The sequence below is a fragment of the Athene noctua genome, chromosome 1, assembly GCF_965140245.1.
Source record: "Athene noctua chromosome 1, bAthNoc1.hap1.1, whole genome shotgun sequence".
Classification (NCBI taxonomy): Eukaryota; Metazoa; Chordata; class Aves; order Strigiformes; family Strigidae; genus Athene; species Athene noctua.
Window position 1 is genome coordinate 62578936 of NC_134037.1, and position 18502 is coordinate 62597437.

General features: G+C 36.6%; 1 protein-coding gene across 2 annotated transcripts in view; it reads left to right on the forward strand.

The window, feature by feature from the left end:
- The window catches only part of LAMA2 (laminin subunit alpha 2), a 383623-nt gene that overhangs the window by 348794 nt on the left and 16327 nt on the right, over positions 1-18502 (forward strand). For both annotated transcript variants that reach the window (XM_074896288.1, XM_074896289.1), the window contains 7 exons: positions 1980-2124; positions 4202-4340; positions 8520-8640; positions 10834-11052; positions 12441-12589; positions 16239-16415; positions 17235-17451. In XM_074896288.1, the coding sequence (XP_074752389.1) occupies positions 1980-2124; positions 4202-4340; positions 8520-8640; positions 10834-11052; positions 12441-12589; positions 16239-16415; positions 17235-17451 (1167 nt within the window). The remainder of the gene's footprint in view (positions 1-1979; positions 2125-4201; positions 4341-8519; positions 8641-10833; positions 11053-12440; positions 12590-16238; positions 16416-17234; positions 17452-18502) is intronic.

Here is an 18502-nt window from a genome sequence, read left to right on the forward strand (position 1 = left end):
GTGTTATAGTGTGGAAGTTGACTACTTAGTCTTTACTGACTGAGGAGCGTTATGTTAGACTGAGGGGAATTCCACCTTTTCTGAAATTATTAATTAATTTTCATTTATCCCAAATGTTTACCTGTGCAAACATTGACAGTTGTGGTTGTATATTTATGGTTTAAAATATCGTATTGTGAGGGTGGAGAGAATATGGGAAGAGACTAGTCTTAGATAGAAGTCCTACTGATATAAAGAAAAAGTTTGTGTTTAATGTCAGTGTCATTAAAGGGGAACTAAATGGTGCAACCAACAGGATGTGATGGTGATTACTTTTTTACAAGGTCTACAAATGGTGCCTTTTACAACTAAGAGAATAAAAGCATTAGTTACAAAGCTCTTCAAAGTTTTTATTCACACACACTATCAAATGTGTGTGGATAACAGGGAGGAGTTATTTATAAAGACATCTGTCTATATCCTCACATGAATCAGGAAGAACTCAGCTTCAGCATCTCTGATTCAGATTGATTTGCATGCCTGACTGGGAACAGAGTCCTTTCTTTAGCATTTTCATATTGGCCAGAAATTATGTACAGCAGTTCTCACTGATGTCTTGAAGAATTACTGAGCACTCGCTATTTTATAAAAAACTGTGTTTGTGTAAATCAGTCGTATTTCAGATTCCTGTATTTTGGGAAAAATTATCAGAATTACTGGAATTGTCAAGGAGGAGGGTGCTCTTCCTGAATGACTGCAGTAAAAGATAACATTTTATTATGATAATGAAGTACGTACTTCATTTTTCTAATTAATTTTTATAAACTAATATTGAAAGTATAATTAATGTAATTATTTTAGATTATTTTGTGTAATTATTTTGTATAATTACTTTGTATAATTATTACTAATTTACATAGTTTTCTAGAAAAAATTATTTACTTCAACTTCTGAAAAACACTGAGAGCTGGAAGACAATTGGTCCCTGATACAATTTGTCTCTTAAGATACTGTCCTCCTGTACAAAAACTTTGAGGATGCTCTTTCTAGTGATGCATGGACAGACGTGCATAAGCATGTTAAATTTTAAATAGATTTGTTAAATTTTGTTAAAAAAGTTTGAAAGTTTGTTAAATTTTACTCCTTTCTTAACATAAATTTATGTTCTATATATATAACATTATTACTGCAGTTTTGCATAAGTATTCAGCACATGTCAAAGTATTTTCATTCTCCCTAGTTCTGAGCACAGGTGGAACTGGCTATGAGCAAAATGATAATTAGACTTAAAATTTCTCCTGTACATTCATGTTCTTGGTCATAGTTCCACAATTACTTACTTAATGCCTCTCATGCTATCCAGTTCCCTGGGTGTTTGTTTTGCTTTTTGTATCCTGCCATTTCTTTTTCTGTAGATAGTATTCTGTGGCATACACCATTGCTCCAGTCAGCTATCTCCAGTTACTGCTTAGATATTGGTGTCAGTGGTTGATGAGAATAACAGTTCATAGCTCTCTGTTGCTCTATCAGTGCCAATTGTTCTCTGGAAACCCGAGTAAAACAAGCCTCTTTTACCATTTTTACTATCCTTGTTTTCTACTTTGCAAGTTTAAATCTAGCTGTTGTATGTAGTAAATGCACTAACTGTAGTATAGACATATACTCAAAGCTGAGTATTAGTTTCAGGTAATTATAATGTATGTTTTTGTCTTCAATTTAAGAAAATAAAAGTACAGTCATCCCATCAAACTCTAGCAAAGTTGTTAGCAAAATTCCAGCTAAGTTAGGAATCCAAGGGAGAAGAAAAGGGGGAAAAAAGAACTCTTTGGCAACAGACTTTTGTACATTACAGTCCTGGGCAGTAAATGCCTAAATAGATTTTTTTTAAAGCTTGAAAAAAGTTGTCTATTATTACCCATGAAAAGAAAGTGTTTGTTTAATGTTATATGCCTCTTATCAAAATAAACATGAATCATAATTTGTGTCCTTTTCATTAACAGAAGGATTTCATGAGTGTAGAACTCAGCGGTGGGCGTATAAAAGTCAGCTACGATTTGGGTTCAGGTACAGCTTCTGTTATCAGCAACCAAAATCATAATGACGGCAGATGGAAATCCTTTACCCTGTCAAGAATTCAAAAGCAAGGTGAGTTCCTGCAGTGTCAACACCATGACTTTCCCAGTTACTTGTGCAGTACAGCTAACTGTGTAATCATGGGGAAGATGTGCAAAAATGATGGAATTATCAAGTTCTGTGTGTTGAGTTTCATGTGAGGGATTGCACTGTCAAACAGACCTTTTATGAACAGGTACTTGAAGTTTTAGGCATAATTCTGCTTTACAGATGCATAATTTATGTTCCAAAATGCTTCTTAGTGGGAAAAAATAAGCTTTTTCATCAATTCCCTGATGTTTTTCAAAATCATAAAGCAAACCTGTGTGATTTTGTTAGGACATCAGTAGCTTTCATATGCTGTACAGTCCTCTCATGCCCATCATATCCCAAAGTGCTTAAAAAAGCAATTACTTCAGTACTGATAGTACAGTATGTCAGTAGACAAACACAACAACTGTTGTATGTTCCCTAATGATATACAGCATGCCATGATCTGAATCTGCATGGACACAACAGGGAACATCTTCAGAAGTGCTCTTAATTCTTTAACCTGTTCCTGGTGCAAAATGTGAAGTGGTGGCATTTGATAAGATCACAAAGAATGCTGTCAAAGAATGCTGGCTAATCTAGTTACAGGAGTCATAGAATCTTACCTGAGCCAAATTAATTTTATTTACAGCATCTGTCACATTCTCTGTGCCTTTATATCCTGAAGACTTACTGCATTCTGAATCTTCAGGGTCACCACAAGCCCCTGAACACACTCTTCCTCATCTGCCTCCTGCAGTGCCAGCTCTCTACCTAACCTTCACATCTCAAACACCGTCCCACTCTCTTGTTATTTGGCTGAGGTAGACTTGGGAGCTGGGACACTGACCAAAATAACTCAGAGCTCTCACTTGTAGGTTTGCTGCTTCTTAAGAGAAGGAATGCCTTGTTGCTAGCCAGTTATCTTAGTTTAACTCAGAAAGTATTGATAAAATACAATGTCACGTAATTTATTAATACCATTCAAACTTACCTTTTGTTTATAAAGAAGATAGAGGTATAGAAATGAAAGGAAAATTAATCAGTTTACAGTAAGGTACACAAGAAAGTCTATCCACATTCAATTCTCTTTCACTGCTGAAAATAGTAGTTTGGTTTCAGGTTTTGCACATTCTCTTTTAAGGCATTTATTTAGTTGTCTGCTGCTACAAGAGACTCACCTGTGAGGAGAGCTTCCTTTAGTCCAGATTGTTCCTCCCATTGCTCCTTCCTCTCCCTGGATTATACATTACCTGTTCTAGGCAGTCCTGCCTTTGAAATCTCCTGAGAGGTTGACAGGTCTTTCATCTCCAGACTCACTCTATTCTATCTTTAAGCAGAAATCAGACTGGTCACTTTTTTAGTTAAAATAATGGTTCAATTAATTCCTTAGGTATGTAGATGAAGGAGGGAGGGACCCTAAATATCCCTTTCTTCCTTGGGGGCTGATCAGCATTTTCCATTGTGTCTTGTTGGTCTCATTAAACTTTATATTCTGTATTAATCCATTCATTTAAAATATACATGGAACAAGCATTTAAATGGGATGGTTGTATGTAGCACAACACTGACCAGATTGAGATTAGGTATGACATTAACTGACTGCTTTGGGTTTGAAAATGGTTTAGAGTGACTGATCAACGATATGTAAGGCACGTAATGACAATGCTTAAAAAACTTTTACACTAAAAAATCCTGCTCAAGTGGCAAGTGTTGGACTGAAGTAATAAATTAAATGTAAAATGATCTCTTCTGTCTTGTCTTTGTCCTGAAGTGTTGCCTCCAAATTACATTGACACAAAGAACATACCACATTGAAACAGGTTTAGAGAAGATACGAAAATAAAACATACAGAATTACTATAGCTTTTCAGGTTGTTATGGAAACAGAGGAAAGTGCAGGTTTCTTTCCTTGCCCATAATTGAAAATTTGGAAATACAGAGTCTTAATTGCAAAGTACAACACTCTTTGCCTCTCCCCTCACCTGCTAACCCTCCAAATATTTCTCTGTTGGTTTCTTACATTAAGAAATCATTGTTTGTGTCTGATCTTTTGAAATCAATCTCAAATCTCTTCCAGCCAACATATCAATTGTAGACATAGACACCAATGAAGAAGAGACCATAGCAACAACTTCTACAGGCAGCCACTTTGGGCTCAACTTAAAAGGGCATGAAAAAATATATTTTGGGGGATTGCCAACTCTAAGAAATCTCAGGTAATGTGGGTAAAACCAATTTCTTTACTTTTGGTAAGGGAATGTAAATGCAATGTAATCTTATTCTCTATATTTATTTCTCAAGTTCACTTTCAGTAAGTGAATGGCAAGTTCCCAATGTATCCTGTATTGCCACAGCAGACCAACTCTTTATTTGCATATGTTGTGTATTTCAATGTATTTCACACAGCTCACATTACAGGAATACAATGGAAATAGCGGTAACAGTGCAGTACATCTTTCTGTTGCTGTGCAAGAACAGAACCATGATGTAGCTAACTTCTTAAGTATTTTTTTATTTGATTAATAGAATATGTGACTTCAAACTTACTGAAACGGTTCTATACCTCCACAAAATTAAGCACAAAGGTTTACCTTGTGCATGAGTAGAAATATTGAACTACAAACTACTCTTCATGGGATTATTTTTAAATGGGTATTTGTGGTTTTGCATAATCAGGGTCAGTATACTTTCAATACATATAAAAATACTGTGTTTAGATATGATTTTAAATTATTTGTAGACATAAGTTCCTGGACTCCTTAAACTAAATTCCTCCTGTATTCAAGACTTAAAGTATATGACACAACACTTTTGTTATATTTAAATTAAGTAGAATGAAATGTGGCAACCCTTTCTCTTCAGAAGCCCGATCCTGAATTTCTTGTGCAAATAAAATTTATTTTTAAATTTCATTTTTAAAATATTGCATGATATTATTGATAAACTTTAATATTTATTAATATTTAATAAACTAAAGACATGGTATAACAGATACTTGTGCTTAGTGACTGTATTGCATGGTTTTAAATAGCCCAGAAAACTTACTTAAGTTTAGATGAATAATCAGCAGTTTTGCAATGACAAGAACAAGAGAATTCTGTGCTACAATGAACAGATGAGCAACACAGAACCAAGCCCATTAATCTACATCAGCTTTAGCTACACAGCATAATGACAGCCTTGAAGTGGTCTTGTGCACAAGGAGCTGTTGTGATTAGTCCACAGGCTGTTCTGCAACTAAAGAATGGACATATTTGTTAATTTATTAGGTTAATAACTGATCTCTGATGTCAAATCACCCAGCAGTAAAAAGATCTAAGATCTATTTAACTCATGAAATGTAATACTGTATTATGTAATTGTCAAATCACACTGGTGCATAACAAAATGTCTAGAGCAATTATCTTCCAGCATATCCTTTGTGGTTGCTTAGAAAATCAGTGTACCACAGCTACTTGGACCTCTGGTAACGATTTTGCCTACAGCTATGATTCATCAGTCACTGGGGCAAGATGAATGTTATGGTAAATTAGAATCAAAAATAGTGAAAGGGGGATTAGGGCAAAGCTGAGCTACTGCAAACAATAGATTTCGAGGTACCCGTGACTTTGTAATTACCAGGTCATGTCAGTTCTGCCAAATTCTTTTTTACATGGTTTGCTTTTACTCACGACCAAGTATAGCAACAGATTATAAAAGCTCTCTGATATATTACATTTTAAGATAGCTGTTTGCAGAGTAACCCTGTTAATGATTATAGCCTGATAGTGTATATAGAATCTCACTATCTATTATTGTTTGTAAATGATTTATATCTGCTTCACTGTGAAATACTTGAACCTTGCTAATAAGTATCATTTGCTATAATTAATGTAATTTTGATTATTTGTTTTTTTCTTTCTCTCACCCTAGTATGAAAGCAAGGTAAAAATAATCAGATTACTTGCATGACTTGCATGTGTCTAGTAAATGCAGCTTGAAAGCACAGGCGGCAACGCAGAAGCAGCGTGTGGGCAGTACTTATACCAGCTGTTACGCTAAGGCTGTTAATTCAGCAAGTTGCTCCTGCTGCAACAAGCAAAGCTGCTCCCAAGTGCTTACATCTTACATGCTGTGCACACACCTACACAAACAACTTCTATTTTCTTCACACAGCTGCTTGTTTCAGCTGTGTTTGTGTATGACACTGGAATGAATTGGAAACAAAGCTACAGCAAGCTGTATTGCCGAGTTTGGCTCTGACCTCCAGGCTGTAAGAGTGATATAGTCCCAGGTCAGGCAAGGAACGCTGCAGTCCAAGGCAAGGAAGGAAAAGCAAGGGCATGAAAGCAAGGTGCAGATTTTCATCAGATTTGCCAATTCTCAATTTAAGAACAAGAGGATGAGGAGAAGATGGGGGGGGGGGGGTGTGTGTGTCACCTATTTCTGACTGTTTTCAGTTTGCAACTATTCGTGTCCAGTACTTTTGCTTTGATATGCTCAGATACAAACTCTACTGTTTTCCAGCTTAATTCCTGGCTTGAATTAGAAAAAATGCAACTTCACCACCCACCCCTCCACCCATGATCCTGAGAAAGATTATTTCCTCCCAAGCTCCAGAAATCTTTGTTTGTGTTCCATTGAAACTGATCCCAGTTTGGAAAAAAAAAAAAAAAAGCCAGGAATTTATGCAAGATCTGAATGAACTTGGACCCTGTTTGTATGTTTTGGAAAGGAACAAGGGAAAAAGGAAGCCTTAAGAAAACATCAACCAAATGTTCAACATTTGTAAGGATGTAGAGTTCATACAGGTTGGGAATTAGAAAATAACAGCGACTGCTGATAACGGGACAGCATGAGGACAGTCTGTAATTGGACAGGGCAGGAAGGGGGTAGGAGTGGGAATGGTTTCTGGATGGCAAAGACAGGAGACTGGGCACTGCTGACAATGACATGGCAAGACTGTTCTTCTGATGGGAACATGAGTCTATAAAGGAACTGGGGAAGAGCTAGGAAATAAAAAATCAAAAATTAAAGGTGACCATAACTACATGACTGTAAATAAAGCAGAATATGGATTATTTTAGTAAATCAGATGCTTACTTTAATTTATGTAGAAGATGCTAATTTGCCAGAGAATACACTGCGCTTGCTAGGATGGCTGTAATGCAAAGAATGGCTTTCAGTACCAAAACATGCAGCTAAATAGTGTCTGAGAAAAATGGTTTTATTTTGTAATTAATATTCTTTAAAATCTTTTCTTCCAGGGAGATGATGTGTTCAGGGTTTTTTCTCCCCACAGTTTTAGCCCATTTATTTTTCAAATTCATTTTTCTTTCTTTGAGCTGTTCATATTCAGATATTCTAGTAAACACTCATGAGTAATACTGTGAGTGAATTAACTAGTGCTTTTTTTCTTTTTGGATTTACTCTCCATGGTATGAATGGCAACCTTTTTTCTGAAGTGATTTTATAAGGCTTTTCTTCTTGAAAGCCTGGTTCAGATGTTGCTAAGTGTTAAGGTCTCACTCTGGTGTTCCCAGGCCTGGGAAATCATACTTTTGCATTCAAACATGCTAGCTTTCAGGGATTTTCTTATTTCTTCTGTCAACCAGCTGATGAGCCAAACCATGGAACTTTGCAATTCTATTACAATACTTTCCTGTCTTGGATGGATAGTTAGGTTCTCTAACAAACCCAAGTGTTTTGTTTTCTTTAAAGGCCTGAGAAAGCCAAATGTATTGCTGTTTCATAAGAAAATATGCAGCAGTTTTTGTAGGAAAGATACTGAGAATATAAAATACATATAAAACAAATGTCAGTCTACCTGAACATAAAGAATTCCTAACGCATAAAAAAAAAAAATCAAATGAAAATTTTTTTCAGTCTTTGGCAGACTTTATCCAAAATGTTTGTATGCTGCTGAAGTTCTTCTTTCATTAGGATCTAGCGTGCAAAAGAAATGAATGAAACATCTGTCTTCCAGTTAAGTTCTCTCATTGTTATGATTTCCTAGCTTGCATCCTTCTGCTTTGCCTGAGGAACAACTACGTACTTATATTGTAGCTGACTGCATTTAAACACCAAAGGTGACAGCATTCCTTTACCAAAAAAAAAATGAAACAAACAAACTACCCACTGAAGAAAAGAAAGAAAAAATGGAGAAGAGGACTATTGTCAATTGGAGATAAGATGAATCTCCTGTTACAGCTTTGAGTGATGCAAGGCAGAGTTCAATATGTGCTGATAGGTGGTAGAAGGCAAGGTGTATTTATTTGAGCATATGTGTGTATTAAAAAAAAAAAGAAGATCAAGCATCTGTGCATTTGAAAGTGCATGTGTGTGTGTCTGGCTGACTATGTTCTCCCTGAAATCTATATCTGAACACACATTGTACTTCTACAATTATTTTTTAGGCCTGAAGTGAACTTAAAGAAGTATACAGGTTGCCTCAAAGAGATTGAAATTTCACGGACACCGTATAATATATTGAGTAGTCCTGATTTTGTTGGTCTAACCAAAGGATGCACACTAGAGGTTAGTCTAACTTTCGTGTATTTTGGTCTTAATGGGCATAAATGTTTTCTGGTTTCTGATTTTATGGCATATTAATTGCATAAGGCATATTCAGACACACATAGGGATCTAACCTGAAAATCGGAACAGTTATATTTAAGAGAAAAATGAATGAGTCTGATCAGCAAATACACCACTTCTCCAGATTCTAAGTTCCTGGACAGTACCCCTGGGTGGCTGTGATATCCCTATCCCTAAAGGGTAGGATTTTCTGATATGCTAAACAATGGTCTAGTTTTGTTTCAGCTGACTAAAATGGGAATAACTGATGTTAATGAGAATAGAATTAGAGACTGAAGATATTGCAAAACCCATAAAAAATATTGATGTACATAAAATCCAAGGATTTAAACAATATATATTTTTTTTAAATGTTGTTATAAAGCCATTCACTACAGAAAACCTGAGGTACTTTGAAAATCACAGTATATATTTGGGGGTAACGGAAACAAAGTCACCTTTAGGATAGGAACTGTAGATCACTTACTGTTACAAACTACGTCAGAGCTGGAAGGCAGGTTTCTTACTGATCACTAAAATGTGCAAAATTGGTGGTGTTATTTTAAATTTAAACACAACTCAAGTCTATTTTCAATTATTGCTGCTTCTAATTAAAGGGCTTTCAATGTGGATAAAATCCAAGGAATCTGATCCTAAATTTGGGAGAGAATATAGTACTTTTCCATGGCAAAGAAGGGTCTTCGTATATAAAAGAATATTTGCGGTGACATTTGTCTTCCAATAGATAGTTTGTTTCTTCCCTGGAAATGTATACTGTTTAAGATAGTTTTTCAAGCAGATGTATGATTTAGAGTTCCCTATCATATACCACTATGGTAAATCCAAATGAGTTGTAGTTAACCTGATGGTCTCCAAACATTTTTCTACAAAACATTAAAAATTTCCTTTGAACAGTGAATGGAACTGTTTGGAATTTGGCCAGGCCAAAACAAAGACAAGGACTATCTTTTGCTGTGTTTACCACTTGTACCTCTGGCCTTCATCAGAGCAAAAAGCACAGAACAACAGGATGCTCAGACAGGATATCAGACTAGATGGATCTGTCATGAGATGGCCATTTTTAAGTTTGTGTTAAAACTAAACTGTAAACAACTAGATTGCTCAAATGCTTATAGATCTTAAAAATTTGCTTTCAGCAAAAATTTTCTACAGAAGTTTGTATTTGTTTTCATTTGTTGTAGATTCTTTCCTGAATCGGAAAGAACAGTGTGTTCATTTTCTTCTGTTGCTATGATTCTTATAAAGTACTTTGTTTTTCACATTAGTTTGTAACACTTGAGATTTCAGAGTATGAAATTTAATTGGATTAAGTATTTTGCTGGGGAATTAAAAAAAACTATTCTAATTGTACAAAACAGGATAAGTAGGATAATTAAAAAGAAGTGAAGGCAAAAAAAAAATAATAGACTATAAGCTAAATTATTTAAATGCCCTCAGATTTCAGAGAAAGGTGAACATCATCATTAGTGTTTTTATCTGACATAATCTATTATCTCCAGACCTGAAAACAGTTCTACTGTACTGAAAAAATGGTGAGTTAGTTTAGAAAAAGTCACTGTTTCTATAGACTGGTCTTCCACAGCTGGAAGAATACATGAATTGGCAGTGATTACAGAAAATCTTCAGGAGTACACACTGATTTATTATTTGATGACATATTTTACTCTTTAAGTTGTGTTAATGGCTACTAGTGTCCAAAGAGTTGGGCCATGCGCAATGAGTGCTTCATTTATGAGCCTGAGTCATTGAGGAATCAGTGGTGCTTAGAGAAGCAATAATGATGAAGCAATAATGACTGACAATAAAAAGTATTTTCTGGGCATGTTTGACAAATAACAGAATCTAGTTTATGTTCATACAGGCTGTTGTTATCTATTGTATTGATTTGAAAGCAAAATCCATCGTATTAACTCAATGAAAAACGTTCATATAGAAAAACCACCTGTGAGCAGCTATTTTTAATGTTTGCACAACACATTGAGAAGTAAATTGCTTAGTATTTATTATTACTTTTCATCTCTTCACACTAGTTATATTTACATAGTTTGTTATTTTAGTTAAGGAATCTTTCTGCATTTTGTACTCTTTCTTTTAATCCTGCTAATGCTCTTGCATGTTCTTTTCTTCCTACAGAACATTTATACCGTTAGCTTCCCCAAGCCAGGTTTTGTGGAACTGCAGCCTGTCTCCTTTGACTTGGGCACAGAAATCAACCTCTCCTTCAGCACCAGGAATGAGTCTGGGATCATCTTGTTTGGCACAAGTGGCACAGTTGTCCCCCCCAGGAGAAAGCGCAGGTACGCTGGAAGGAAAGCTGCCCCTCTGAGGAGAAAGCGCAGACAGACGGGACAGGTATGAGGAACCTAGAAAAAGATAAAGAAAACCCACAATTTTACTGAACTTCTTCCGCTTGTTTTGTTTCAAGACACTCTCAGATGTCAAGATGTCTAAGTTAAAATTCAGTGCTTGGGAATGAATTCTGTCTAATGTTATCCTTTGTCTGATGGAGAATATGATAGAGGCTCAGAAATGGGTTTTTTGCATTGGAGTAACTGTTTCTTTTAAATATTTACAGTAAGGCATCCATTGCTTGTTGCTAAACAACAGATTTGGTTTTCTATCATATAAATGCTTCCATGTTGTTTTTTTAATCAAACCTAAGTATTAGAGAACACTGTTCTTCACTCAGTCTGAGGACTACTTATGCACTATTAATGCTTAGAAATATCTCTCATTCCTGTTCATACAGACATAAATGAGGATCATTCTGTTTTTCCTGAGACAAAAAAAAAAAAAAAAAAAAAAAAAAATCACTCTGCTAAAAGCAGTGCAAGATAAGCCCGTTGTCTGGGATCACTGCTGTGGGATATAAGACTTAAGAGTGCTCCAACCTCTCCTTCTCTCCCATAAAATACAGTCTTCAGTATAAATCCTTTCTGAAGAAGAAGATAGAGTTACTCTGTTCAAAGTACCTACAGAGTCCAAGTGACTAACTGGTAAAAGAGTGATTGCTGTTAGAAATTATTCAAATCTTGATTAATTAAAAACCTCACAGACAGATATACCACAACATAGACAAACAGAATATTTTGGTGCTTTCTTTGTTCAGGACTTCTGGGAAATGGTATTTTATTATTCTCCTTCTTGCCTCTTTTGGAAGAGAGCTCTCAGTGACCGGGAGGAACCCGCTCCAGGGACAGCACATTATAATGGCTCACACACATGACATTAACAGGGTAGGGGCTCCTTTATCATTTCCCACCTCTTCAGGTCACAGAAGTGAGCATGACACTCATTGCTATAGTAACTGGAGGTTAGATCCTGAAATGCACTACAACTTGTTATTGGTTGCTAGAGTAACTACTAGCATGATTTGCCAGCCCTCCAAATGCAGAACTCACACTGTGATCAATGCTGTTCAGGGCTTGATGGGTTTAAGACCAGGCCTAGTAACAGCAAAAATCAGAAGAATTTTAGGTTAGAAGTCTCCATCCTTCCCTGAAAATAGGTTTGCAGAGAGTTAAATCTTTTGATGAGGCTTTTCAGCATGACCTCATTTTACCCATTCTTCATTACAAAAATATAAGAGAGCAGCAGAACTGAAACTACAGTATCTTGTCTATGGTGAGCAAATTAAAAACCAGTGTAGGAAAATAAAACATACACACTGATATAAAACTAAGTGAAATCATTTATTTCCAAATGTAACTTACCTTCTCATACCAACATATGCATTGCAGGCCTACTATGCAGTGTTCCTGAACAGAGGTCGACTAGAAGTGCATATCTCCACTGGGATACGGGATCCTCACAGAATCACCATCAAACCAGAAGCTGGCGAGTTTCACGACGGCAGAGCGCACTCGATTCGGATAGAACGAGCTAAAGGGTAACAAATACCTAGAAGTGCCACAGAGCACACAGAACAGCTAATTCAACAAAGTAAATGTCCCAATGTCTTTAGCAAGCCGTGTAAATGCTTCTGCTGAGGCAAAGAATTGTGTGATTCCATCCTTATCTGAAAATTTTTAGAAGTTAGTTTCTGACAGTGCATATTATTTTGCAGACCTGGGTTTACATGCTTTCCTAGGCTATAAGCCTGTTTCTCTAGAGACCTGCATTTGTCTGAATTGGCATCTTTAACCTTCTGGTTCTTGGCAAGTATATTTTATTAATCAAATCTGTGGATGAGAAATATTGCTGCGGTGCAGTAAATCACCTTTTCAAGACAAAGACCGTTTTCAAAGTGTATAACCAGCAACAGCACAGCAGCCTGTAGTCCTTTTGAGATGCCACGTGCTGGTGTATATATGTGGGGTTACACTGGTGCCCAGCTAGGTATGGTAAAACAATGAAGACACACAGTCCCAGATATATAGCAGTCATTCTTAGAAGATACACAGTCCCAGATATATAGCAGTCATTCTTATTGCTGGAAAGCCATTGCAGACCTTCTGATACCATGGTTTTTTAAACAGAATTTCACTTAATTTCCTTTGTCCTTTCTCAGACACTGTAAAAAATGCTAATTACACTCCACTGTTCAGAAAGGGATTAGAAACAGCACCACTGTAGTGTGTAGGACTCAGGCACTCAGTATTATTTATGGCCTGGAATAGCCCTTGTTCCAAGTAGGCTTTGTTGTGAACATTTGGACATACAAATGTGTACATACTGTACAGACATTCAGTGGATTAGTGCACTGTGCACAATGTTGTTCTGTTTTGTTTTAAAAAAAAAAAAAATCAGAAAGAAGACATTCAGCATGTTACAAAATGCACTTATCCAAGCACGCTGAACACTGGGCTTCACCCTCTTACCCCCACAACACTGCAGCCTTCTTGAACAACAATTCCTGTCTGTCTAGTTCCAAGGTGCCTTCTGTCCTCTCTATAATTTGCTTTGCTTTGTCCTTTGTCAATATAATTTTGATTGAATTTCTATTGTATCGTTAAAGAAAATGATGCCTTCAGACAATATCTCTCCCCAGCTTCAATCAGTAGTTCAAGGTAAAACTGAATTCTTTGAGAGAAAAAGTTATTTTGGAAATAGATAACTGCATTTTGCAAAATATTTTGTGTCAATGTGACAGAACACAAATATGCAGATGATAATACAAAGCTCTAAACAACAAAGGAAGTTCTTTTATGCAGAGCTATAGCAAGTACAGTAGCTTGACCTCTGAGAGTACATCAAGACACAGTTGCTGTACAATGCCATCCAGTGATGCTTCTTGTTCAGATGAAACCACTGTGTTTTCAAAGTAGCTCTGTTACAAAACAAGTTGCCTGAACTCTGCAGTGTCTGTAACCTGAAATGGATGTGAAAATATATAAATTAAAATTAACCCCTCCTCTGCTCATCATGAACTCAAGCTTTATTTGATTAAACATGAGGAACACCCTTTGAAAACTCTTCAGAGAGATAATTGTACATATAATTATGAAGTATTTGCTTTCTTTTTCAAGGTAATTATAGGATACTGTTGAAGGCTAATACACATCATTGTATGGTTCTTCTTGGAGCCACAATGTTTACTATGGTAATGGCTAAAGATGAGATGAAATATTGCAAGCTGATGAAAATATTGACAATCAGTGGTCATGGCTAACATGCAGCAGCAGCACAAAGGATAACACAAGTCTTGACAGTCTGATTTCTGTGCACTTCCTCTGAAGGCAGTGGAGAGAAGTGTCCTCTCTAGGACACTTCACAGAACATTAATTAATCTGTTGCTCTGAACTGCCCCCATAGAAATCTCTCTTCTGTTTCCACTACTGAAGAGTCTGGGGAAATCCTAGAGATTGTCCCAAAAGATAAGTCTTTTAATACCCGCTTCCTCCAACCCTTTGAAAAATTAATCACTTCCTTACTCTACAGCTTTCTAGACCAAATAAATCCATCCAAAACTATGAGGAAATTGGACAATTTGCATGTACTACAACAGTTACCTAACCTTTTTTAACCAGCCTCTTTTCAATAAACATTTTCACTATTCCATTGCTAGCATTTGTAATTATTGTTAAGGGAGAATACTGGAGTCCAGTATAATTTTACAGTTGAAAAAAGTGAGATTATTCACCAGAAATTCATTAGTTTGATATGTTGTAAGGATGCTCAGTAATTCTGAAAAATCAAGCTACTTACTTACAGATACCCAACTTGGGTTTAGATAATTGTAGTAAAAGGTGCTTGAATAGGTAGGTCCTGATATTTAACATGACTGTAACATATTTGAAATAAAAACTGCATTTCATAAATCATCTCAGAGTTTACCATAGACACATAAAGCTTTTTTTTTTTTTTTGTGGTCCTGATTCTCTCCTGTCTAAATTCTATTAAATATAGTCTAACAACAGAAAAAAAATATGCCAACTAGCATTCTGCAGTAACCTTCAAAAATACTGAAGTTCTTTTCTAGTCTTTGCAACTCAGCTCACCTTAAGCTGGATTTGTTCCAAAGTTGAAGGTTTTCTATGTTTCATCAATGGTAAATTGTCCCAAAGACAGTAGTTAAATTTTTGACTCTTGTTGCTATAGCTTGTTATATATGTTACCCATCAAAATAATCCACTGTCTCTCAATTCCACCTCCCTACATCAATGCTGCTTTCTCAGTCCACACAATGTATGGCCTGGCAAACTAGTTTTTCACTTTCTGTCCGCTTTACCATGTTTCCCTGTAGATGTGATACAGTCCTGCAGTGTTTGCATCTCGGTAGTTTGGACAAGCAAGAGCATTCATCTTTTCTGTCACACTTGGATTCTTGCTTTTACCAGAATAATTTACACTTTTCCTCATTGGTCTTTCTTCCATTCCTTCACTTTTCTTGATCAGCCAGTGGTTCTGTGCTTCAGAGGCTTCTATATTCCTCTGTTCAACCTTAACGGTATCTTCCATGGGACTGCTTTGTCTTTAACTTGTAGCATGTGCACTACCCATGAGAATGAATTATAGCACTTGTATCAGTACATGGTGAACTGTCAGCAGTTTTCCCACTCTGCCATGTCCCCCAGTAAAAAAGGTACCAGATCTTTTAAAAATGTACAATATGTATCTGCAGTTAGTTCTGCAACCAGAGCAGTCTGTAGCAGTGTTTGTCCCTCAGCGAGAAGATAGTAACTTATACAAACTAGGAAATAAGGAGCCCAAACAAAATGTGACCCTATGCTGTTCTCATCCTGCTGAGCACTAGATTATTGTATCTGCCGTCACAGTACAGCAGGCTTGGCCCTCACCATGTCCATATCACCATGCTACAAACCACTTCTTTCCTATTTGACCAGTGATTGCTATTACCGCCTTTCCTCAGCACGGCTTTGCCAAGCTCTGTCAAAGAATTTCCAAGGAAGCATAGCAGTAGCTGAAAACCTTCTAGTGGTTAATATGCATTTAATGTGAGCTGCTAATTACATAATTTGAGTTGCTGAGTGTTATAGCTGGTGTAGGAGTAAATGGGGCCTGCAAAGTGGTGATTTCAGTACAAGCAATAGCCAGAGTAAAATACATATTTCTTTGCTTTCAAATCTTTTTCACAGGATGTTCAGTGTTCAAGTAGATGAAGACAAAGGCCAGGCGCAGAGATTGCCAACAGACCAGCCCATCCCTGTTAAGAAACTTTTTGTTGGGGGTACTTCTCCTCAGTATCAGACTGCACCTCTCAGAAACATACCACCATTTGAGGGCTGTATATGGAATCTTGTGATTAATGCCACGTAAGTCTCACTGATGCCACCAAATGTCTAGGTAATGTGGTCTGGTTAACAACCTTGTCTGCCAAAAGAAACTTCGCTGTTGCAAGGAATCATACTAACAGCAAATCCTAGAATATGATCTGTTTTCTTAATACACCCTTCCTTTTTTTGTCTACAGTATACACTCCATAATATGGAATTAATGAACTGTTTTACAGACAAGCCAACACCTGTCTATTTATCCTTAAAATCAGATAAATTCTACAGTAACACTGCAGTAAGACCTGCCTCAGTGATAGGTATTTATGGTGTACTATAACACTTTAAGTAAGGTTGATCTCCAAGAGTATACAAATTCTGAGAACCACCATGGGAATTAATTTGCTTTGTGGAAAGTGTATGCTGCAGTAAACTAGAACAAACATTAAAAGTAAAGAGAAAGGGAACGGTGAATAAAGTAAAACTTCTATACAAAGTTCCCATCTAAATCTTTCTTTCATATAATTGAAGTACCTAAATTAAGATCTTATCACCCCACACCCCATCAATGTACATTAGAGAGAAGGACTTTTCCACAGTGTGAGTCAACCTGCCTAGGCAGGTAAAGCTCGCCAAAGAGGATGCCTGTCCCTGTGCACTGACTGTAGGAAGGAAAGCTAATGGTCACTGTCGCCTCTAATTTAAGTGTCCCACCTCTGTACCTGAAACAGATGAGATGAATCCTGGCTCTTGTGTCCTGTGAAATAGAAGTACACTGCAGCATATAGTTATTCTTTATAAATGGGTGGTAAAAAGGCAGAAAAACTAATAACAGACATCAATTTCTTTGTGTGTTCTCAGCCCCATGGACTTTGCTCAACCAGTGTCCTTTGAAAATGCAGATATTGGCCAATGTCCCTCTCTAGAACCAGAGGTTAGGCCACCTGAGGATGAAGATAAACCAATCCACACAACAGTCCTGATCCAGCCTGAACCAGACACTAATGGGGAGAAAGACAGACCAAGGACGACTCCTGCTTCCCCTCCTCCTGCAGCACCTTCTCTGTCTTCAGCACTTGTAAGTGTAGATCGCTTCACTCAGGTCAAGTTTGAAAAGTGTCTTTCCAGGCAAAATTAAAAAGCTAGCCATCAAGAATAATGAAGGAATTTGCTACAAAAATACTAGCGACTCAGCATGATATTGTAAAGGGAACACCTGTGGATAATGGAAAACTGGTTGATTTCATTTGCTTGGATTATCACAACAGTAATTTGAAGAATGATATAGCAGTAGAATTCTCTTTTTCTTGCATGCTTGGCCCTAAACACTTGCACTTAGTGTTTAACACAAGCTAAACACAAGCCTAGCAGTATCTGATCCGGGTTGGACATGAAATTTTCCTATGGGAAATCCATGTCATTATGATATTTCTCATGCTGTTCTTTGAAGCACATAATAATAGCCATGTCAGTGACAGGATGAAGAAACAGGTAAACCATAGAAGTCTGTTTGATATGTGGCAATTTCTCCACTGCTATTTTATAGCTTTAGTCAGGAGACTTATGAACTTAAGAACTGAAACACCAATTGCTGCTAAAACAAGCTTAACTGTTGTTGCCAGAAATATTAAAAAGCTAGACAGTGGTAAGCAGCTTATACAACAAAATTTAAGACTCTTTGGTCACAAGTGTAGCAGTTTTAAAGTTGATGCAACATTTTACTGTCCAGAAAAGATACGTTTAGATATCTGAATATTAAACTGAATAATATATCCACTGGAAGATATTCTTAGGGGGGAAATCATTTGCATTTTGTTACACCTGCATACAACACACGGTTTATGTGGAATATAGTTCAGTATGTGTGAGGTTTCCAAGCAATGTGAACAGACTGCACATTTCCCAGTTAGGAGCCTATTTACACTACCATAATAGGACAGTTTTGAGAAGCTAACAACCGGAATATTTAATTTCCCTTTTTATATATATCAAATACAAAAGAGTTGGTCAGTTTAACAGTTTCTTCCAGATTGGCTTCATAAAATCTTTTAACTATTTTGGGAGGCACTCTCATGCTGGGTTGGGTTCAATCTTCATTCCCATTTCACACCTCCTCACTGACACAACAT